Raw genomic sequence first — 24707 nt, forward strand, 5'->3', positions numbered from 1 at the left:
TATTTTGAGAAAAATTTGAAAAACATTCAGGCTTATAGCTGCACACATTACACCTGAGCTGATCGCTTCGTCGGTATTGCTTAAATTCCCTCCCGGTCAAGTCTACCGCAATCAAATGGAAACGCTTGCGTAGGATATCTTTATTCGCAACACCAAATGGAATTTCAAACCCTAAATTTACGCCCGTCAAGAGATACAAAAAATAAAGTGAAAACGCGGGAATCGTTTCGGGCGCAAATGCATGCAGTGTGCGAGCCGGAGCGATGTAGGCCTAACGAAGCGGCGCTTCTGTCGTCGATTTGAGCGAGGCGCTGGCTGTCTCGTCGACTTCCGCGACTGCAGCCTGGCTGACGTCGTCGCTAGTCGTTTCCGCGGCGTCGCCAGCGGTCAAAGTCAACTTTTCCAACTCGTTTCCGTCTTCGATGACTTCGCGCAATGGCGCCACCAGTGCAGTACTCCCCTGCGAAGCGCGCATGCGCAGCTGATACAAAGAGCATGAAGATGTGGCTTTACCACTCCTGAGCACCGCTGAAGCGCCTACAGCAGTGCGTCAATTTCCTGAATGCTCGCACCGATCTCGGGAGCATATCAAATCTCAGATCGATTGTCAGTGTGGCCCGCGTATCTTTTCTTAATTAAAAATTTGGCTGGCGATTACGACACTCCGTAATTCGATATTTTAGGGCACAGCAGCAGTGCGCTGAGGCAGTACTCACTCGTGGGTTCTCCCGACGGCAGCGATCATGAGTCTCTGTGTAGGCGGCGCGAAGTGCGTCTCAGGAAGGGACCGCGAACTGCGTCTAAAGCGAACGCACATCCTAGTCACGGCACGCCTCCCTCACGTTTTCGCCAAATGTCGCGCCGTCGAGCGCCTCGTGCGGGCACTCTCCTTTTCTTTCTTTCATCGTTCGTTTTTGTAGCGTGAGCTACACTAACCGAGGTTGCGCAGTTTCGCGTGGCTCCTGGGAAGCCGTGCTGCGCATGCGCGAGGAGCAGCGACGTCACACGGCGCACAGAACGTTGCTCGCTGCCCGGCGTCTCTTACACATCCCACGCGCCCAGCGTCTTCGCCGACCTCCGTTCCACACGTGGCGGCCCGGTCCACTTGATGATCATGCGAGGGGTGGCCGGGTGCGCAACGGATGGCTCGTGCGTCGCAGCAACACCGGTGTGCGCCTGTGGAACCAGCTTAGCTCTGGGGCGATTGGTGACACTGCGCCGGAGCCGCTTGATAAATACGTGTCACAAAATCGTATACCGTGTGTGTGTGTGTGTGTGTGTGTGTGTGTGTGTGTGTGTGTGTGTGTGTGTGTGTGTGTGTGTGTGTGTGTGTGTGTGTGTGTGTGTGTGTGTGTGTGTGTGTGTGTGTGTGTGTGTGTGTGTGTCATTGAAGCAACAGTAAGCATGATAATCAAGCTAATCCTAGACAACCAGGAAAGCTAAGAATAACCAGCTGAACCAAAGCTCACGCTACGTATATCCTTGCATAGGCGAGATAAGACACCGCTATTTTTTGCTTCTTTCACTCGTCGGTCCAGCCATCGTTCGCTCGGTCACGACGATGGCGACGCGGCTTCGCCCACGAACGGGCGCCGAAGAGCTGCGCCCTAAAAGATAGTGTACGGCATTCACTGCATAGTTTAGGGTTTTGAAGAGCGACCTTTAAAGTCATCAAAATCGCATGTTTACTGCGATGTGTCTCAGGGACACCGGTCGAGCAGGCGGGTGCTTAGGTCCCAGTTAACATACTCCAGGCGAACATAGGCATACGGCTTTCGCTGTTATATCATAGCCTGCATGAATGGCGCGTAACTACCATAGAGGGTTCACAGAAATAGTTGTACACGAATATTGCTGAAGACTTGCAGTTCGCTGAAACACACTTTCGGTGCCGCTGTGCGCCTTCTTTTTCACGGCCATAGACATTGAAACAGGTTTGTGGCCTGGGGTGGAATTCTGAGTTGTGTCCCTTTTAGAAAGGCCAATTTCGTGGCCGTTTCAAGACGCATTCTCGTTGCACTCGCGAGGTTTCGAACTTGCACTGCTGCAAAAAGCCCCCGCCTTCGTTTGTCATGAGTCACAGGCATGTCGTCTGCTCTTAGCAATTCAGAGATCCCTCGAAATGACCACTTAATGAAAAGGACATCAAAATCAGCACAGGAATACGACACACAACGAAACATCACAATCGCGACACGACACGAAGAAAATACGACAAACTGAGGCATTCGTCCTGCGGTGGACATAATCAGGCCTAAGCTAAAGATAAAGAGCATGCTGATAATAACATGTGACGTAAGGGGACATATGAAACATGTAAACTGCGTATATATGCTCAAAATTCGCAGTGCCAATTAAGGCAAACTCTTGTAACACTTCTGTGTATGGCGCACGATTCAGGTTTTGAACTGAGGGCAGTTTTGGGTCCTTGGTCGGACCCACGCCAGGCTGTACCGGCTACCAAAGCTCTCTTGGTGTTCTTTTGGACAAAACTGAGAATTCCATCCCTGGTGTGCTCTAGAAAGGAACATCCGAACAAACCCAAAATTCTTGTCCTAGCGAAACGTTCACTGCTGCTACATCAGATATATCATCCTCAGGCCTGGTAGCTTGGGCGTCTCACTCTCTCTCACATGTCACATTTGTCGTCTTCTACACATTGCGGGGATACGGGGCCGGCTTCACAAAGGGGGTCCCCAGAAATTTGATGCAGATTTTGCATGGATGCCTTGCGGCGTGTAAAAAAAATACCCGTGGCTTAGCTCGGCTATGCCAGGATATACGTAGCGTGAGCTATGGTTCAGCTGGTTATTCATAGGTTTCCTGGTTGTCTAGAATTAGCTGATTATCATGCTTACTGCTGCTACAACGATTTCCAATTCAATCCAACCCAATTCAATCCAACCCAGTCCAGTCCAATCCAATCCGGTCCAGTCCAGTCACTGCTTCTCGCGCATGCGCAGCACGGCTCTCCAGGAGCCACGCGAAACGGCTATAAAGCGGCTCCGTGATGCGCGCGAATTTTTTTCGAACATATTTACAGAGTTTGACAACGAAGTTAGTCTCTTCGTGTGTGCTCCGCAAGAACATCAAAAGAGCTTTGGTAGCTGGTACGGCCAGGCGTGGGTCCGACCAAGGACCCAAGACTGCCCTCAATTCAAGACCTCAATTCGGGCGCGCTGCGCATATAAGCGGAATGCCGCGCTCCGGCCGGTCTCTCAGTCGACGGTCGTCCGCGCTACGCTTGCTCTCTCTCTCTCTCTCTCTCTCTCTCTCATTACCCGACGATTGCTCACGCAATTCGAGTAATCGACCCAACGGAAACGCACAATGGAATCCCCTTCAGCGTCGCATCACACCAGGGTTCCCGCGAGGGGAGGTGGGCGTAATTTTTTTAATACGCGTTACGAAGTGCTCCAGCGCGAGGCGTAAACTAGTTTCCCATTGTTTTAGTACCATGACTACATAAGACGACGACGACGACGACAGGAGACACCAACAACCCCAGCCTTTAAGGGGCTTCGACCTTAATATTAGGGATACATTTCAGAAAGTGCTTCCCTTGCTAGCAGGGCATGCTTACGTGTATCCAAACTGCCTTGAGAAACAGGACCCATATACTGGGAAAATACCTCATTTCTTTCCAATCTGTGAGCTCTCACTGGCTAAAGCCATAGATAAAGCGTCGATGTTGGGCTGATATAGTTCATGCCTGAAAATTTTCAGCGCAAAACACACTGACGCCAAGCACTACTCAACACTAGAGTCATCTACAGGCAATGCTGTCTGCTTTTTTTCCAGTGTGCGTTACATGCCCTGCAAATCTCCAGCTACCGATAAGCCCTCATCATTGGCGGGAGTGCTGTGAGGGGTGTTACCGCTTGAATTTGGACTTGCTAAGCGTGGCCAGAAGTCCGGTATACAGCAACTATTTGAGCGGATAAGGAAATTAAAATGAAAGCCATGGATGGCATCCATATTATTCTGGCCATGAATTAAAAAAAATCGGCTGCAGAAGCCATGCAGTAACGGTTGTATCACAAGCATCACGGCGCGTCCGCGACACGGCCAGATGCGGTATGCGAAGACTTAGTAAACAGTCGTACTTACGGTTCTGAAATACGTGAATAAATTCCGTGAGAAATTTATACTGTTCAGCTGCTTTCGCACACTTAAATTGTACTTTTATTTATACAATTTTGCATTTGATAGGTCACAACAAAGTACCGTGCCTTAGCCATATACGCAACGACAGTTATTATTCCAAGCTGAAGCGAGCACAGTGCGCTTCAGGGCTATACATTGCGAATGTGCAAGCAACAGCACCACACGTATGTGAAGCTTTGCGGCACTTTAGAACAATATGCAAGGCCTTCGGTGAAAGATTATGCGGCATATGTTTCTATGCTCCGACATGTGAGTGTTATTTAAGGGTATGATGAATAAGCAGATTGAAATTAAGGGACAGAAAAGATAAGCTACGAAGGGCATTTTAGTTTATGTACGTGCGACATTGCGGACGACTTCATAATCCCAATATTTTTGTAACCATGATACAGGAGGTGACGCGATTGGTCGTGACACCATCAGCAGTAACGTCAGCGCGGCACTGTGTAGCTAGTGTATGAAATGTTCACATATGCAGGTTCGGATATCTTTGCCGCTAAAGACTGTCTTCTGCCTGTGCGGTTTCGACAACGTAGAATCCTAACTAAGCGGACGACGTTTTCTTATAATTTAGTACAACAGTGACAGGGGCACATTAGAATGAGATTAGGGGAAAATACTTACGTATCTGTAAAAAGTTCAAACACGCACCGCAGTGAGAGAGAGAGAGAGAGAGAGAGAGAGAGAGAGAGAGAGAGAGAGAGAGAGAGAGAGAGAGAGAGAGAGAGAGAGAACTTTTATTGAGCTCAAATAGTTAGGTAAGCGAAGTAGAGTATCCGTAGCTGCTCAGACGCCATCCATGGATACGTCAATAACGAAAACAATAAAAAACGCTAAAAAGGATGACGCTGGAAACCTATGGGCCAAAAAATGTCAGCATCTTTAGTATGTCTGAGTTCAATATTTTGTACCTTCCGCTTTGCTGTATACGACAACACGCCCCTAGATCAAAATTTAGCTGTTTTAAGCATTATAGCAGCGTTTGATCTAATTTAACAAACTGCCGTTGCATCTTGATCGTTCGTAAGTGATATATGAAATGTACTCACCTTTCGATACCCTTAAAAATGATCACGAACCACGGTGTTTAGACTAATACAGCCGGTTCAGGTAAATATGTCCCTAATGGCCACCTGGGCAGCTTTTGCCGTCGGTATATAGGTAACCGGTAAAAAGCGCAAAGGCTCATGGGTACATTGTCTGCTCCCGCGGAGCTCCGCCACTTCCGGTTCGAGAGCTCTCCTAGCTCCCGTACGCCGGCGGCTTTCACGAGCGGGTGTTCTTGTTGTTTATCTGTTTCCATCGAAAACAAAACAAAAAAAAAACGCTCATGCATCGCGCATTCAATGAATAACGACGATGAATCCTACCCGGGCTCCTCTGAAATGTAAGCACTCTGTGACAAGTAAACAACACGCACACACGCGCGTGAAAGCCGCCGGCGTACGGGAGGCCAGGCGGGATCTCGAACCGGAAGTGGCGGGAGCAGACGACGTACCCATGAGGCTTTTTGCTTTTTACCGGTCACCTATAGGTGACCGGTAAAAACCGCAAAGTGACCGGTGAAAAGCGCTAAGGCTCATGGGTACATTGTCTGCTCCCGCGGAGTTCCGCCACTTCCGGTTAGGGAGCTCTCCTGGCCTCCCGTACGCCGACGGCTTTCACGTGCGCGTGTGCTTGTTTGTCTATTTCCACTGAAAAAAAAAAAACGCTCATGCATCGCACATTCAATGTGCAACAACGATGAATCCTACTAGGGGCTTGTCTGAAAGGTAAGCACTCTGTGACAAATAGACAACACGCACACACGCGCGTGAAAGCCGCCGGCGAACGGGAGGCCAGGCGAGATCTCGAACCGGAAGTGGCGGGAGCAGACGACGTACCCATGAGCCTTTGCGCTTTTTACCGGTCACCTATTGACACGATAGCTCAAAACATGCGAAACCATGTGAACTTTGCCGGTCTAAGGTCCCTGTGTAGCAAGGTTCGTCGCGTTCTGTTTCCATAGTACAAGCGAAACTCCTCACCGTTATCTTCCGCTGGCTCACGGGAGTGCGTCTCGGTGACGGTAGAAGCGCCGTCACTAGCTGCACGCGCGTAATGTGTGCAAAAAGCCAGTGTTACTCGCTATCAACGAATGTATATATCTTGCTGCATGTGTAACATTTCACAAGTTACATAATGACTCGAAACACGGTACACATGCCTCCAAATGTGCAACGGTACGATTCGCACAGTAGTCATTCCGGCTAATAACGAACTGCCGTAATTTGATTGCGCCAATGCGGAATTCGAAAACAAAAAAAAAAATCGGCTGCGCATTTGCTCGCGCTTCTCCCCAAATGTCGTCGAATGCCGATAGTCGTATGTTAGGGTATACTTGCTAAGAAACTCTATGGTTAGGATAAGCACGTCATCAACGCAAGCGCGACCTGACGTTTACGTCTCTTGCCCACAGTCTGCGTTGCTTGAACTGGCGTAATTTGAAAGCCGTGCCGAACAACTTGAAAAAAATTACGACTGCGTCTTCGACCTTTTGCTAACACCTCGGAAATCGTTGCTGACGCGCGCGCCATGGCGTATGCGTCACGTCGCATTTCTGCGATTGTGTACTGCGAGAAAATAGTTAAAGCGGCCATAAAGATAACATATAACTTCGTCCGGTCTGAAAAAAAAAACAGTCTGCCACGAGTACAACGAAAAAATAGTTTTTAAGAGAAATGCGCAAAAAAACACTACAAAACTTAACTCTTGCGCTACAGTGACGTGACATGGGCAGGTAGTCGTAACATGGGCAAGCACTAAAGACTCATGGAACCCTACGCCTAACGACGACGATGTTTGAACGCGAAGCTTTATCGTGAGGGATTCTTTGGTTGTCGTCTGAGTTTTCCAAACCGTTTCGACCATGTCAAAATGGAGCAATTGGATAGACGCCGGCGTCATAACGCAAAGGAACCAGGCTCAATTCCGGCCACCGCAAGCGTTTGTTTCGCTTGACCCGATCATTCATCATCATCGTCAGAAAAAGTTGGCTTTCCTGCAGGGCGTTTTTCTGTTACAGACTCATCACGGAGACCACTAAAGCTCAGATTTCAAATTAATTTCCTTCAACGACGGGTGACCTGATCGAGAAGCTGTACGCAGTCCACGAAATGCACGAAACAAAACAGGCTTGTTTTGAGCAATTAGCAAATACCCTAATTAAACTTGGAAAGACTTGTGCGTTATTCTAGCGGACAAACATGGAGCCGTCTGCTTCCATCTCGCGTCGTAGGCACCTTACTGTTTGCGTAACACGCCAACCCAATCCGCTCGACCATGAATTCAGCACCCCGGACAGATTGTTTTGGGCGGTGGGCGCACACGTTTAAACCAGCCACCAGTACAACGGACATATCAGTGAAGGCATGAAATTTGTATCTGCGCATGCGCGCCCTCCCCCCCCCCCACCTCCCTCCACTCCGAACCTGTGCCTGCATAAACCGACAACCGGTTATGTGCGCGTGCTTAGAAATGAAATTCACCGCTAAGATTGTCGCCCTGAAAGCCCTTCAAGCTGAACAAAAAAATATTGGCTCACGTCCAAGTTATTGCTCATACGGGTAAGATTCCCAGCTACTCGACGAACTGGAATTTCCGGCGGCAACAGAGGCGGCCGTTCTGTTGTTTTCGCACTTATGCACGCTTCTGTTCCGGCAGATGCTCCTTCGATTCCGCTGCTTTTCCTCCTAGTGAACGATACACGCGTCTGTCCCGTAGGGAGTAAAACCTGGAAGGACTAGAGCTTTATTCTAGTTGACAAACATGTGGCTGTCCGTTCCCTCCCGCTTGGTAGGTAGGCATCTCACTGCATGTGTAACACACCAACCCAAACCTAAACCGCTCGACCATTGGGGACAGCTGACAGGTCGCATTGAGCCACGATACTTCCGCGTTTAAATTTCCCGCCAGGACAACGCGCATGTCATCGGTAGCGGCATGAAGCCTAGCTGTGCTGTGCATGTACTTCCAAGCAGTGCGCGCATAAACCGGCAACCGGTGATGGGTGCGTGTTTACGCCAGAAATTCACGGAAAACGTCGCGCGAGAAGTCTTTCATGCTGAAGAAGTATGGCCTCACGTCGGTGTTTTAAACGGGAAAGTTGCTCTGGTAACGCCTGATAATGACGCTGCCGAGGTATCGGTGGTGGCTAGGGGAATAACATATATGAAAGCGGGGTTGGCGGTGGCGAAAAGGAGCGCTGCAGAGGCGCCGCGTATACAGCGGCTTCACCGGAATGAACACTGGGGGTTTAGAGACAAACTGCTGCACAGCAAAACACTGATCAGTGAGTTAACTGCACAGTAGCATTCAAGGGATGTGATCAAACGAAACTACAGGCCCCACTAGAACCGGCAGTGATGTCTCATGGCGTTTGGTTCGGTCAACGGCCGCCAATCGAACAATCAAGATTGCTATATAGAAAGTTACCATAAAGAAAGTAACTGAGCAGTGGCCACTTCTTCGTCGTTTTCTTTAGTATCTAAGTTACTTGCTTGTAGTTTATCAATTAAATTGGCACCATTCTTGCGGGAACTAGACGGCCATTTTGTAATGGATAAAACTTTATTTTGTCTACACGACCGTGACACTCACACAACGAAATTATTCATCCGATTCGTTGTAGCGAGGTTACACCACCCTCCTAGCTTCGTTATACAGCATGCACACGCAGTGGTGTGGTGGGGGGGGCTCACAGCTTTCGATCACAAAGTAGGCAATCAATGCGGAGACCAGGATGAGAATGATGGCGACCGCCAGGCACGGCTGCACCGGGAACGGGGTCGCGGGAGCCTCGGTCATTTGGTCACGGCGCTTGCTGCAAAGACGACGGTGCACGCGAGAGAAACATTTTCGGGAATTTCAGCCCGTAGAACCGCATTTCGATTGCATGCGCCCGGGCCCACACATAAAAATTCTCTCGACGCTGTATACATTAGCAGACGCTAACAGTCGCCAACAAACGCAAAAATTTTAACACTGTTCAGAAAAGAACTGCCAATTAATTGGGCGTGTTCGAATATGTTCATGACTGGAAAGGTGCTACTCGAAATTAAGATTACTCAGGAACAGAGCACGAGGCGCTACTGCCACCATAAATATAATTTAAAACGCACTTTTATATATATACATGCATGAAACAAAAAACCTGCGCCACACCACATACGTTGTCGCCATCTGTTAAGAGAGGAAAATAATAAATGTTTATTTGACGAGCGCTGGTGCTGCTGTTAGAACTCAACGCGTTACACCAAACCGGAACACTGAAAACTATCTCAAGGAACGTGCAATGAAAAGGATAAACAGCTAGAATAAAATCCTACCTTAAAACGCAGACTCGCTTCGTATAAAAGGCTTCATCCTGTGTTCTTCCTAAGCTCTCTTTTCCAATGGCGCCCTTCCCGCCAGAGAATGGTTTCAGTGCACGACTGCGAAATCACGCTTTTAGAGAAGGTGCCTCCGTCGAGGGGCAGGTTCTCAAAACGTTCAAACGCGTAGGAGCTGGGTCCACTGCCAGTTCATTATGTGATTGCTTTTTTTTTTTGTCTGCGCACTCGAAACACGTTATATAGCTGTTCTAAAACTATACCAGAGTCCTTCAATGCTTTATTGAAGGACTCTGACTATACTTACCGTGTGACTTCGAGGGAGTCGACTGTTCCCGTGTTCGTCCGCTTGGCACCGAAACCAAACTGCGCAAAAAGAGTGACGAAAAGGAGAAAATGAAACAAACAGACAAGTGATAGCATTAGCGTCGCAGCAAACCGCCCCTATTACGTAACACCCTCTCCCATTCTCCTGGGTACCCGCCGCGGTGACTCAGTAGCCGCGTTTACACGAATGCGACAGAATGCGATAGCAGCGCGTCAGCTTTCCTAGCGCGTCATGAGTAATGCGATGTCCTAGCGTTTACATGCAGCGCATTACCCCTGGCGCGATGGTGGCGCCATACGGTGTCGCACATCGAAGGTAAAGCAGCGTTTCTGGCGCTTCCAAAGCTCCCGGCACGGCTGGTTCTGTTCTTTTTTCACAACTCGCATTTTCTGGCGTCTTAGACTCGATTTAGACGTTTTTAAATGCAAAGCTGCGTTTGCAGGGCTTACTTTTCTTGTCGACATAATTTCTAATGCGGTGCGCTCGCGTTTACATGCACTTCGAAAGTCGACTTACTCGTTTCAATCCAGCCCGGTCTGGCGCATTATTGCGACGCGCTTTCCTAGCGCATTAGCCCCGTTTACATGGATGCGATGAGCTAGAAAATTGATGTGATGCGATGCGATGCGCCACTTGTCGCATTCATGTAAACGTGGCTAGTGGCTAAGGAGTTGTGGTGCTGAGCACGAGGTCGCGGGTTCGATTCCCGGCCACGGCGGCCGCTTTTCTGATGGAGGCGAAAAGCAAAATGAGTCCGTGCGTACGAGATTTCGGCGCACGTTAAAGATCCTCAGGAGGTCAAATTAATCCGGAGCCCTCCACTACGGCGCGCCCCATCGCCTGCGTTGCGTCGGCGCGTTATAAACCCTACAATCAATCAATCAATCAATCAATCAATCAATCAATCAATCAATCAACCAATCAACCAATCAATCAATCAATCAATCAATCAATCAATTTTCCTAGGTGAGCCACCCCCACCCTCTTTCCTTTCCTGTCCGTCTATTTCACAACCCCCCAGCTCCTCTTTCTTCTCATGTCACCACCCCTCTCTTAATCTTGCCCTTCCTCTCTTCCTTTTCCCCCCGAGCCTCCCCACCTCTACTTCCTTTTCTTAGCTCATTTCTTCGTCCCTCCTCCCCTTTCCTTCTACCCTCTTGCTACTTCCCCTTTCCTTCCTTCACGTCCTCTCTCTTCTACCCCCAATTGTTTAACTCCTCCCCTCTGCCTCCCATGTTCTGCACTATTTCTTCCTTCGCATTTCTTCCTTCACGCTGAAACCAGTTCCCATTGCGTCATCCGCGTGCATCATAAGCCTGGTTGTATCCACTGCAGAACGAAAGTTTCTCGTAAAGGTCCCCGGCCACTGAGTCCATGCTTTCCCCACAAATTTTCGTATACCTCATCTCTCCATCGAGTTCTCGGCCGACCCCTATTGTGTTCGCGGTCTATTGCCAGCCATTCTAATAAATGGGTGACCCACCTGTTGTCCCTCCTACGCATTACGTGACCTGTCCATGCCCATTTACTTAGTTTAATTTAAACTAGAATGTCCCCCAGTTTACCCTGTTCCCTAATCCATGCGGCTGTTTTCCGATCCCCTATAGCGTGACCCTTGGCATTTTCCGTTCCATGCCCTGTTGAGCCAATCTAAGTTTCCGTTCAAGTCGCTTGGTGCGACCTCAACTTTCTGCCCCGTAAGTTATTAGTGGAAGAACACATTTATTGAATACATGCTTTTTGGGTGGCAGAGGAAGCTTATTAATCAGGATATCTGAATTATTACTCAAAGCAGCCCACCCTATGCTCATTCTGGGGGTTATTGAATACATGAATTGCCCAAGATATGCGTATTCCCCTACTGCTTCCAAGGCTTCATTACCCACATTAAAGTCACGTGTCTTGGCGTGCTGATTGGACATTACCTTGGATTTTTTTCGTGTTTATTTTTGAGCCTGCAGCCATACTTTCAGAGCACCATTGGTAAAGCACGCGCTGCAAATCCCGGATGCTTTGAGTGAACAGGACAATGTCATCTGCAAACCTTAGGTGGCCAAGATGTTCCCCTCGATTCGCACCCAGGTTTTCCTCCACTTAAGCTTTATGAACACACCCTTCAGACAGGCTGTAAATGATTGTGGCGATATTGTGTCCCTTCGCCGGGCAACCTTTTGTATGGGAAATTTACAAGTCCTGTGATGGATCCGTATAGTTCTTGTGCATCCGTCGTAGATATCGTTGAGGAGCGCAATTTATGCCTCCCACGGTGTTTGAATTGCCTCGATGCCGTGGCCAAACTTAGACGTTTTGATTTGGCTGTAGGTGTGTAACACTATTGCAGTTTCTGTTTTAGTTTGGCTGGATGGTTGAATCGAGTTACAGACAGACAGACAGACAGACAGACAGACAGACAGACAGACAGACAGACAGACAGACAGACATACAGACAGACAGACAGACAGACAGACAGACAGACGAAAATTTCCGCGTTCGAGTAGCCCAAGAAAGACTATCGTCTTTAACACTAGAATGGTCGCAGTGCCGTCCGACCTTGCTCCTCCGCGTCTTCTTGAGAGACCGGCCGCGGTGTCTCCCTTTCAGGTGAAGGAGAAAAGCCAAAACACCTGTGTCGAGATTTCGGCGCTCGTTAATAAAGATTGGTAGTGTCTATTATCACGTCAACCGTGCAAATTACCGTCAGAAATTTCTCACGGCAGTCGCACCTTCGTGTCTAAGTGTCTAAGTAGCGCTTTTTCAATCATGAACGTACACCAACAAGCCCAACTGGCAGTTCTTCTAAAGTCGCCCCTGATTGGCTAAACACGCCACCTGGAGATTTGTGGACAAAATATTCCTTAAAATCTTCGTTCTACAGTTGCTCATGGGGCGCTGTGGTATGGCACTTGCTTTTGACCCCGTGGGCCCATGTTGGAGTCCGGCATTGAAGAAGTTTTCTTATTTTTCAAGCTTTCCAAATATCTTTTTAAAGACGATAGTCTTTTTTGGGCTACTTAAACCGAGACATTTTGGTCTGTATGTCTGTCTGTCTGTCTGTCTCTGTCGTCTGTGACTCGATTCAGCCACCCGCTCAAAGTGGAACAAAGTCTGCGCAATAGTCTTACATACTCAAAGCCAAATCTAAACGTCTAAGTCCGGTTTATATGTTCATATTCGTCAAGATTTTTGAACAAGAACAAGACATTACGCAAATATAAGAGAGAAAATTAATACACAAAATATATTTACAGTGTTCTTTTATAAAAAAATTCATAGATGCTTGATTTTCACGAAATGAAATACTACATCCACTGCAGAAAAAAAAAAAAATTCACGCTGTCGCCTGCTGTCGCCCACGCCACTATAGCTTCTGGCGGCATTTAAAAAAATGAAGCACCAGCAGTTACGAAAGGTTCCTCTAGATAGGTTCCACATTATGCTTGGAACGCACGTGGACTAGGGCAACGCGGTTCTATAAACGTTGAAGTGGGGCGCCTCGATTCATGCGAGTCTCCGCCGTATACTGCAGCGCTGGCGTCGAGGAACCCGGCCTGTAGCAGTGGAACGCGGTAGATTTAAATTGACCTAAGCAAACCTTTAGTGTGTTTACCTTGGGAGGAGCGCGACGGAAGAGGAACATCATGAGAAGAAGCGGGAAAGCAGAGGGAGGCATTTACTTGGCAAACGTCGGCAAAGACTCTCGTCTTTTGTCGACATTTGCAAACGAAAGGAGCAGATACGCGGCTACTTTTTTTTTCTCGTCATTAGTATATCACGAGATCGACGCACACGGCTTCTAGAATGTGTAGGATTAGGTTTAATATAGGTTGTGTTCTGTGTCGTTGGGCTCGGTTAGATTAGGCTTGTTGCCGTTGAGCTGGTTTGGGTAGGTTATGATACGTTCGCTTAGGTTACGCTCGGTTTGGTGAGCTTAGGTTATGTTAGGTTACGCTTGGAGGAAATATTATTCAGTGATTTTTAGGCCAGCCACCTAGGAAACTGCCGTGAGAATTTCCCGGAGGTAATTCTCACGGCTGCCGTGAGATTAGAGGCAGCCATAAAGATTCCCAGGCGCATTGTCAAAATTGATTCGTAGCCTTTCAATACGGCGCGCCTCATAGACCAGGGACGTGAACTGGGCGGTCGGCCCCCCTGGAAATAATGACGGCGCGTACCACGTTGAGGCGCATGATGGCGGCGACGATTCCTGTCGAGGGACGCTTCTTGGCTTTCGCGTTGGCTTTCTTCTCGGCTCTCTCCTCGGCAGCGATCCGGGTCGCCTCGGCGGACGGGCTGAAGGTGGTCGACTTGGTCATCATCTTCTCACTCACGGCCTCCTCCTGCTGCGGCTGCTGCCTCGCCACTCCAGCACTGCGTACCGAGAGGCAATTAAGAGGAGGCGCTGAAAGAATTGGTCTCAAGCTCAAAATTGATCTCAGAAAGAATTGATCGAGTGACAAGTCCGGAGGAGTCATACTGGAAGACTAAAGTACATTTTAAAGGGACGTCTAAACGATTTTGGGGCAGCATATGATATATTCCAAATGGAGGAACATCGCTTAAAAATTCGTTACCATCCCTTTAAAGAAAAAAACTCCCACCTCCCCTCGCGGGAACCCCTGTGTAGATGCGACGCATAGGCGGAGCGGCGAAGGGACCGCGTTTTATAGCGCGCATAACGTTGAGGGGACTGCGTAAGCCGGTCCCAGTCGATGACGACGTTGGCGTACTTGTAAAGCGGCGTGGACTCTAGGTGTTTGAGCCAAGTGTGGATGTTGCTTCGCCGGAGAACGGCACACCGGTTATATGCGCAGCGCGCCTGAAGGAGAGGAAACCGCGGAAGAGAGAGTACTGCACATGCGCCGGCCCCAGCGCGTCTGCCGCGGCTATGACGCAACGTGCCGCGGCTATGACCCAACACAATCCAACACAATCCACTTTAATCCAATCCGATTCAAATCCAATTCAATCAAATCCAATCCAAGCCAAGCCAAGCCAAGCCAAGCCAAGCCAATCCAATCGAATCCAATCCAATGCCCCTCGCGAGAGAGTGTTCGCTATCGGAGAGAGAGGGGGTGAGCGGCGGAGAGCGCAGCTGGTGCGGCGAGGAGAATGGGGGAGGGGCGGACAACGCCGACGACGCCGGAGGGACAAGGCGAGTGAATGAGATGCTCTGCATCTAAAAAGTTGAGAAGCTCGAAATCTTACTAACATCAAGACTGCGACAGGACCTTCGCTAAAAGTGCGTCCAAACTTCGCTGTAAGAGCGTACAATCGATCGTGAAACCTTCAAGGTCCAAATGGCGAACCGGGAACGAACGCATGCGAGGATTTCTTGCTTTTTCGCGCTTTTCAAGCAATATTTTGGACACTATGGAAGCCCGGTTTCACGCACGCGCCGTGTGTCCAGAAATCTTATCAGAGCTTTTCGGTCTACCAAACGGTCGATGGAGAAATGCCTTAGTGTTTTGACAGAATGTCACCGGTCCCTCTAAGAAAGCTTCCGATATGAAAACCTTCAACCCAAACGGGTTTGCTGAAACGCAGTGTCTAGAGTGCCGTCCGACGGCACTGTAGCTGATCGTTGCAGGCATGGCTAGAGTGCCGTCCGACGACATTCGAATATTTAACACTAGGCTAGCACTGCCCAAAAAGTCTGTCGTTGTGGTGTAGAGTATCCGTCTTACCTTCTTGATCCCGAAGTCAGTGGTTCGAGGCCGGCTCTTGCGTCGGTTGTTTTTTTCATTATTTAATTGAAGTGTAATTTTTACGCCTTAGGTTAGTGTTGGTGTTTTAAATGATTTCTTTGTGTGCGTTAGGTTATCTTATGTTATGTTTAGGTTAGGTTGCGTAGCTTTATGTTATCTAGAGCGATGTACTGCCAGACGCGGCAATTTTGCCACACAACGCCGGTGTACGTCGATATAGTGGAGTGCTTATAATACAGTCGGATGGCACTCTAGACACGGCCTTGCTGAAAGCCCCCTCTGGATCGGATGCGGGAATGGATACCGAGGCTAGAGGGTAAACAACTTCTCTGTAAGGATGACAGTAGGCTTAGCGCCGCTATGATCGCAGCAGGGAGTCGCAGTGAGGGCGATCTTCTCAGCATCCCACATTACCACGGCTTCAAGCGAGCAAAACAAGAAGGTAGTGTCTGTTATCCCGGCTTGCAACCGTGAGAATTACCGTCAGAAATTTCTCACGGCAGTCGCCTCTCATTGGCTAAGCACGCTACGCGGAGATTAAATGGGATAAATGTTATCTAAAGTCGTCTTCGCATCTGCTCCTGTAGTGCTGTGGAATATTACTTGGATTTAAAAGAGAAGGCTCGGGTTCGAGTCCGTCATTGCACCTGTTTTTTTTTTTGCTTTCAGAATTTTTCAGTCATGGTAATTTTGTTAATACTTTTTCTTACTATGCTTTTTACTATGTGAAGAGATCGGCGCACAAGAGTTGTAGAATGCGTTGACTTACGTTTAATATAGGTCGTGTTCAGTGTCGTTGAGCTTGGTTAAATTAGGTTTGTTTCAGTTGGGCTGGATTTGTGTAGGTTATGACGCATTCGGTTAGGTTACGCTAGGTTCGGTGAGCTTATGTTACGTTGGGTTACGTTGGGACGTAATATTATTCAGCAAATTTTAGGACAGCCAGATTTTATGGAAACTGCCGTGAGAATTTCCCGGACGTAATTCTCACGGCTGCCGTGAGATTACACGCAGCCAAACAAGAACCAGCACCTACACGCCGCATATCTCCTCCTGTCGAAGCAGGCAAATGCTGAGGTCGTCCAGTGACTTACCTGGCAGCCGGTTGCTTCTTCATGGCGACGCGACGAATGACCACGGAGTGTCCTCTTGCAAGGGTTGCACCGACGGCAGGCGGCGGTCAGGAAGCACTGGCAGCGGTATACGCTTCCGGGGTCAAAGATGGCGGGGTGAAAAACGACGAGTCGCGTGCTCTTCGACGAGAGCGATGATGCATGCGGACTTCTTTTCCTCTATTTGGTAATGGCACATACCCACTGAGGGGGATTGGCCAAGGCTTGAGGTTTGTCTAATAATTCGAAAAGCGTTCTTTAGAATTGGAAATTAATGATAAAAGTATACACTCCCTAGGGGCGGGGCCAGACGAATGATTGTACGAATCCGCTGGCATACAAGTCTTCCGGTAGCCATGATGAATTCGTGAAGGAGGAAGTAAATTCCTTTACTTGCTTTGCCAAGGCAGCTAGCACCGAATGAAAGAAGAACTGAAGTTTTTCGCTTGTTCTTCCTCCTCTTCTCCTGAAATAATTAAACCCCGCTGAATACGAAAAAAAGCCTCGTGTCGAAATGCCGTGCCATCGCCTGAGCGGGCCATGTTGGGCACACGACTGGCTCGCAGCAAAAATTTGTAAAATTTAAGGTTGTTGTCGAATACCATTCGGCAGATGCGAGTCTTGGGGCTGATGGGAAAGGTAGAAAGAGGGAGCGCTGGGGAGGCTGGAACGCCTGAGTATATTTCGGAAAGACGAAACGCCGCGATAAGAGGCATTCCTTGTTTAGCTAACAAGACGTAAAGGCTACGAAAGTTCCCGAAATAAAAGAATTAACGCGAATTTTGTTGCTTACTTCCTAGAATTTTGCCGCTAAGGCAGTAGCCGGAAAACAAAAAGGAAAAGAAAATTCCATCATGCCGTGGTACACGTGTTGTGTCGTGGGCGACGGCGAGCGGCCTCGGCAGCGACGGGAGCGAAGGCCGGCCGCCGGGCCCACGCACAAGCCCAAGAAGAAAGAGTGCGGCCCGCTCGTACCAAGACCAGAACCCAAAGAAGAACGTTTATTGTTCAACAAGACGACACCGAGACGCATACGCACGTGACCCGTCACGTGCGTCCACAGCAACGACATCTAGTTACAATTAATACAACCAAGCGCACACAGTGAGCGGGCGCTCCACTAGAGGGCGCCACTACACCACATCATCTTCCCGTGCAAAAGAAGTTCGCACACTCTGCGAAATACGCCACTACACCACATCATCTTCCCGTGCAAAAGAAGTTCGCACGCTCTGCGAAATACATACAGCATCTTAAATGCACACTCCACATCATTCTCCCGTGCTTTGAAGAATGTTTGCATCTTCCTTTGCTTGACTCACACAACAGGCTATCAGTCGCTCACGACAGTTCTATAAGTCCCCCCCCCCCAAAAAAAAAACCCGTCCAAAAAACATTTTCGCTCACGACAGTTCTCTAAAGTCCCAAAAAAAACCCGTCCAAAACACTTTCAATGATGATATACGATTCAACACAGACATGACACGTTCAACATGACGCAAAGCATGAACCGTACGTATACCCCCTACCGCACATAGTCGCGAAGCCACTGAGGCTGCTTAGTCTTACGGCGTGGACGCGTAGACGATGAACTTGAATTATCTGACGACCCAGACGCCCCCTCATTTTCCCTTGTGTTGTCTACATGGCTATTTGGATCTGTTAGTTCACTATTTTCTTCCTGACATTCTACCGTTTCCTGAGGAACAACGGATCCAGATCTTGCACTGGAAGGAAGCTCTGACAGATCAGAGTCTGTCTGGACACTGGGGTTTGCCCCATCTGTCAACGGTAGACTAGGGGACTGACTATCACAAATGTCTAAGTTAGACGAAGAGTATAAAAACTCTTTATGCCTCAAAGAGAGTTCAACATTTTCAAAGGAATACGGTGCCGAGCCAATCTCAATTCCTTTCGGAACGACTGTGAGTTTCGAAGCGTTCCAGATCTTTCCATCACTGAGCTTAAAGGTGAAAGGTGCAACCTGAGCTTGCACTGTCAACGGCTTACTATACTTCAGAAATCCTTGCTTACGGAATTTTACCTTCACGACATCTCCCACCTTTATGCGGGTCGGCTGCGCACCTTTCCTTCTGTCAAAGTACTGTTTAGCTTTATGCTGCTTCGTGAAGACCTGATTCCGAACATGAGGCAGGAATTAGTCCGATTCTGCTGCCTTTTTACGTATCCTGAAGTTGCTAATATCCACTTTGGAACGAGGCTGACGTCCATGCAGTAAAAAAGCTGGAGAAAGACCTGTCACTGAATGTGGTGTGACCCTATACGACCCAAGAAATTGTGTAATGCTTTTCGAAGCATCCTTGCCTTCAAGTCTGGCTACCTGTAAATGTTCTTTGAGGACTCTGTTAAACCGTTCAATCTGGCCGTTAGCCTGAGGGTAATAATTCGACGAGAACACGTGGCGGATACCTTTTTCCTTTAGATACTCTTGCATTTGTTTGGAGACAAACTGGGGTCCATTATCCGTCACTAAAACCTCAGGGAGCCCTTCCCGACTGAAAGACCAGTCCAACAACTTAATGACATCCTCAGTTGAAATGGAATTTGTGCCCAGAACCTCAGGCCACTTAGAGTAGTAATCGACTAGTGTAACAAGAAATCGGGGGTACGACACATCTAACGGACCGACGATGTCCATTCCCAACTTTTGCCAAGGCCCTTCAGGCCATTCCACTGGCTGCAACGGAGCTACATGAGGCTTAGCAGACTTGTCTGCCAGCTGACAAACGTGACAATGCTTTACATGTTCTTCAACATTGCGATCCATTTGAGGCCACCAGTAACGTTCCCGGAGAAGTTGCTTCGTTCGTACTATTCCTTGATGATTTTCATGTGCTAACTCGAGAAACGTAGGTACCAGTACACAAGGAATGACTACACGGTCATCACGCATGAGTAATCCGTCCACAACAGAAAGTTCATCCCTTACATGAAAGTAAGCAGTTAAATCACTGTGTACCTTTTTCTTATCAGGCCAACCCTTTGACACATACTCTGCTACCTTCTGCAACGTCACATCGGCCTTCGTTGCCAGCTGCACGGTTTCTTTATCGACTACTGATGTTACTAATGACACTATCTCTTCCTCCTTAACAAGTTCTTGACCGGTCTGAATGGGTAATCTCGATAGAGCATCAGCCACCAGATTTTCGGACCCTTTGCAATACTCGATGTCAAAATTGTAGTACAGCAGACGAGCTGACCACCGTGAAATCCTCAAAGGTCTCCGACCTGAGTCTCCTGCGGCTAACAAAGCCACTATAGCCTGATGGTCAGTTCTAAGTGTGAACCGTCTGCCCCAAAGAAAAATGTGCCACTTTTCACACGCGAACAAACAAGCCAGCGCTTCGCGCTCTCCCACAGAGTATTTTCTCTCAGTCTCGGACAAAGTTCTAGAACCAAAGGCTACTGTTTCAAGCCTACAACCATACCGCTGCTGTAGTACCGCGCCAATCCCCACATCAGATGCGTCGGTAGTAACTACTACAGGCAAGTCAGGATTAAAGACCTTCACAACCGGGGAACATGTGAGGCACGCTTTCAACTGGTCGAAACTGCGCTGAGCATCATCAGACCAACAAAACGTCTGACCCTTCCTGAGCATGAGGCGAAGTGGTTCAACTATCTCTGCATAGTTCTTTATGAACTTAGCATAGTATCCTGCAAGACCTAAAAATGATTGCAGTGACTTTATGTCCGTAGGAGCGGGAGCATGAACTATAGCTTTTACTTTGCTCTCCAAAGGTGAGATGCCCTCAGCCGAAATCTTGTGACCCAAAAAATCAAGTTCCTTGACCGAAAAAAGACATTTGTCGTTCAACTTCATGCCACTGTTTGCTCTACATGTTAAGACTTCAACCAGGCTCGCGTCATGCTCAGCTTGAGTCTTTCCCCACACAAGAATATCATCAAGATAGCAAACAACATTTTTGCAATTTTTTAAGATCTGAGACATCATTTTTTGAAAAACCGCAGGCGCCGACGCCAGACCAAAACACACCCTCTTAAACCTGAATAAACCTTCATGAGTCACGAAAGTAGTTAAGTCCCTACTGCCCTCTTCCAGCAACAACTGATGATAAGCCGACGCCAAGTCAAGCTTAGAAAAACAAACAGCACCATGAAACATCTGCAACAGCTCTTCAACATGCCGTAAAGGATACCCATCAATGATAATTGCCTTATTCGGTTCCCGGAGGTCCACACACAGCCGAATGTCCCCGTTCTTTTTCCGGACGACGACGAGTGGCGAAACCCACTCCGAGGCGTCGACACGCTCAATGACATCATTGTCCTCGAGGCGTCGCAGCTCGCTGGACACTGGATCACGGAGAGCAAGAGGCAATCTTCGTAGCTTAGATGCAACTGGAGTCACACCTGGCCGCCGTTGGATCTTATGCGAGACGTCCTTGACAAGACCCAACTCGCCGTTGAAGAGATGTTCGAAACCCGGGGGCACGTTCACGGGACACTGCACTGCACACACCGATGCTAGTCGACACGTAAGAGACGCACCGTCGATCTGAATGCCCAGTTGCTGGATGGCGTCGAGCCCCAAAAGAGATGTCCCTTTGTCGGTGACGTAGAATGTGACGGAGCAAGACCGTTGCAAGACTTGAACAGGAGCTTGGAATGAGCCGCGGATGCCGATACATTGTTTGGAAAAATTCCACAAGTTGACGGAAGTCTTGGACAGCGCATGCTGTTTACTGAAGTGACGCTTGAAATCTTCGACAGTCATCAACGACACGGATGCTCCGGTATCGACTAAGAGTTGCATGGTCACTCCGCTGACTTCGGCTTGAACGACTAAGTCCTTTCTTGGAGGATTGTTGACGCTGACTTCCGCTTGGACGACTAAGTCCTTTCTAGAAGAAGTGCTGACTGTTAAGACGGAAGATCTTGCGGGTGCGTTGATCTCCGTGGATGCTGGATGCTCTACAGGTTCCGGTGTCGAAGCGGATCCCGTAGCTTCCTTCGAAGAAACTCGATGCACTGGTGCCGGCTTACGGCACATCGATGCGAAATGTCCCCACTTATTACAAGAGTTGCAGCGCCGATTTCGGGCTGGACAATTTCGAAATGCTGAATTATGCCATTTATTTCCGCATCGTTCGCACAACTGAAGCTTGCCTGCAAACTTCTTCTGCTGAACTGTACCGCGGAACTCTACAGCTGACTGCGGATGGAAACGTCCATCTTGGAGGCCACCATCTTGCCTTCCCGAACCCGGTGGAATGACGTCACGGCCTCCCCGGCTGGCCAGGCCATCTTGAATTCCTGTGCCGCCATCTTGAGCGCGCCGGCCTCCCCGGCGGCCCATGCCATCTTGATTTTCCACGCCGCCATCTTGAGCGCGGCGGCTTCCCCGACTGTCATCTTCCGCGACGCCACCTTCTCCTCGTCGACCTACTGCTTGTACTTGATGATGCGAACCGAAGGCTTGGTTCGCCAACGACAAAGATTCAAAACTCCGACCAATCTCTTCAGCTTTCTCCAAAGACAACCTTTCGCCATGTGCGAGCAGCTTTTCTCTAACCTGGGGGTTAGACGTTCCATGTATGATTTGATCTCGGACGCGCTCCGCGTACGTCAGCCCGAACTTGCAACGTACGGCTTTCTCCTTTAGAGCGGTCACGTATTCTAAAAAACTTTCCCCCCGAAATTGACGACGGCTTGTGAACTCATGTCGTTCAACAAGCGTATTTGTGGACGCAGCGAAGAGCCGGTCCAGCTGCTCCAAAAGTTGGTCGAATTTCGAAATGACCGGAGCCGAGGATGCGGTCACACTACAGTCGGTCGCGGAGTCGGTCACGATAGGGCTGGTTACATTAGCGTCGGTCACGTTACTGGCGGCGTCCCTCCTTGCTTCGTCCTGCTCCGCCTCAGCAAAATACCTTCGTTGCCCCTCCCTACCCAAAACACTGACGAGCGCCGACGCGCGTCGTCCGTCATTCCAGTCGCTGCCGCCAGCCGCCTCGAGATGGGCCTGAAACAATTTTTTCCAGTTATGCCACGGAATCGGAGGCGGCCCCGGCAATTCGAGGAAAACGGGCAGTATATCGAAGAGGCCCATGCTGCCAAGCAGGAAGGAGAGAGACGCAGGAGCAGAAGCAGAAGAACGAAGTAGGGCGAGGCCTAAACGACGGTTCGACAAGCGTCAGCACAAAGAACGCTAGGCCTCGCGACGCCAGACGCGCCGGACAGTCACACTCGAGCGAGGTCAAACGCACTCACGTTTTCATTCTGCCGGACCCGTCGACGATGTCGTCGCAGCAGAAGAAAAGCATCCCATCCTCGTCGCCAAAAAGATGTTGTGTCGTGGGCGACGACGAGCGGCCTCGGCAGCGACGGGAGCGAAGGCCGGCCGCCGGGCCCACGCACAAGCCCAAGAAGAAAGAGTGCGGCCCGCTCGTACCAAGACCAGAACCCAAAGAACGTTTATTGTTCAACAAGACGACACCGAGACGCATACGCACGTGACCCGTCACGTGCGTCCACAGCAACGACATCTAGTTACAATTAATACAACCAAGCGCACACAGTGAGCGGGCGCTCCACTAGAGGGCGCCACTACACCACAACACGGACCCGTGTCCCTAGTATACCACCCCAAAACCATTACCACGACACCGTTTTTTTTAGCGAAGCCTTTGTGTTCTCACTGATGGCGTCTCTAACGCGGAAATGCCCTGCAGGAAAACCAACTTTATCTGACGATGATGATGAAGGATCGTGAGTGAAGTGAAAGAAAAAAAAAACACTTCCCGTAGCCCGAATTGAACCTGGGTCCTTCGCCCTTAATCGTGCGATGTCCAAATGACAGCTTTCTATTGGGGGTAAGATTTAGGCATTTCTTACTACTTCGGACTTATCGGCAGGGCGCTCTTCTCTCTTCTAGGGATTATAACCACCTTCATCCTACATGGCAACCGATGTTTTCTGAATCAAGGATATGCGAGATAGCAATCACTAAACTTTGATGCAAATTTCCCCCATTAAATGTTTGTCTTCATAAATCTGGTCGGGCTCCATCTCCGCAATGCCGTTTCTGCGGTGAACGGGAAAATATAGAACATTTTTTTACTAATTGCCGTGGCTTCTCCCCAATGCTACTCACGCATCTGGAGCCAACCTTTATTCGGCTCCTTCTTCCGATATCTACTTCCGATGTTCTGTCACTAGACAATTCCGCACCAGGAGTTTGCCGCAGGCATTTTGTGGCCGCCCTTCACCCTTATGTGGCGGCGGCAGGCCGGTTTCCCGCCTAGTCAGTTAAGCGCTCACATTTATTTAATTTTTCTTCCTGACTCTACTTTCCCATTCTCGAAATATTTTCTGTGATCTATTTCATTTCCTAATTTATGCTCATTGGGTACAACGCTTCTTGGCAAATCTTTCGCTGGGGTATGTTCCATGCTCTGAGGCAACCAAACAAACCACCAACCAACCATCCAATCTTCGCGTTATAAAGCCGGCGTCTACCCGATTTTTTCCATTTCGACATGATCTAAGCTGTTTGGAAAACTCAGACGACAATCAAAGAATCCGCAACGAGAAGAATGACGTTGCTCTACGTGCCGTAAGGCTGTTAGCACCAACACGTTAGGCCTGACTTCCCAATTTCAGGCTTATGACATCAGGCCTAACGTCACATCTTGGTGTTTAACACCTCGAACCGGCACCCACTAAAAAACTGCTCACTGAACGCCAAGCAGCAGGTACCGATTCGCGTCGAACACCCCGAATTCAAACGGTAGGCACGCTCGAGTGCACGCCCGAGAGTTGCTGTGGTTGCTGAGAGGAACGGAGGAAGGCCACCGTTACATTAAAGGAGCACTGACACCAATTTTCGGCGTTAATATTATTGCACAGTTCGCTTCCTTCACTCAACAGAATACCCTGGCTGAAATATGAGCGGCCTGCGACGCGAAGAACATACTTCAATTGGATCTCATTTATCGCGCCGACGGAGCAGCGCGCAGAGCGGCACTCAGCAAATGGA

At 49.0% G+C, this 24707-nt stretch overlaps 1 protein-coding gene and 1 long non-coding RNA gene across 2 annotated transcripts; both read right to left on the minus strand.

Annotated features, from left to right (window-relative positions):
- LOC144139055 (uncharacterized) lies at window positions 1-9999 on the minus strand. The gene is made up of 4 exons (XM_077671546.1): window positions 9844-9999; window positions 8907-9028; window positions 6195-6254; window positions 1-460 (listed from the first exon to the last, which is right to left on the minus strand). Exons 1-4 carry the CDS (start codon window positions 9957-9959, stop codon window positions 360-362), a joined length of 399 nt encoding a protein of 132 aa, XP_077527672.1. The 5' UTR covers window positions 9960-9999; the 3' UTR covers window positions 1-359.
- Window positions 10000-20651: 10652 nt separating this feature from the next.
- LOC144139056 (uncharacterized) lies at window positions 20652-23060 on the minus strand. The gene is made up of 2 exons (XR_013316027.1): window positions 22940-23060; window positions 20652-22691 (listed from the first exon to the last, which is right to left on the minus strand). It is a non-coding gene; the product is annotated as an uncharacterized LOC144139056 (long non-coding RNA).
- Between the last annotated feature and the right edge of the window lie 1647 nt (window positions 23061-24707).

The sequence above is a fragment of the Haemaphysalis longicornis genome, unplaced genomic scaffold (assembly GCF_048455015.1).
Source record: "Haemaphysalis longicornis isolate Haplotype H1 unplaced genomic scaffold, Haemaphysalis longicornis Haplotype H1 scaffold_5, whole genome shotgun sequence".
NCBI classification, from domain to species: Eukaryota; Metazoa; Arthropoda; class Arachnida; order Ixodida; family Ixodidae; genus Haemaphysalis; species Haemaphysalis longicornis.

Excerpts from the sequence above, each read along its gene's own strand:
- LOC144139055 (XM_077671546.1), bottom strand. The coding sequence starts at position 9,959 with ATGCTATCACTTGTCTGTTTGTTTCATTTTCTCCTTTTCGTCACTCTT. Across the intron at positions 9,029-9,843 it reads GACTCCCTCGAAGTCACACG|CAAGCGCCGTGACCAAATGA; the intron begins GTAAGTATAGTC and ends TCGTCTTTGCAG. Across the intron at positions 461-6,194 it reads TGAGCCAGCGGAAGATAACG|GGGAGTACTGCACTGGTGGC; the intron begins GTGAGGAGTTTC and ends CGCGCTTCGCAG.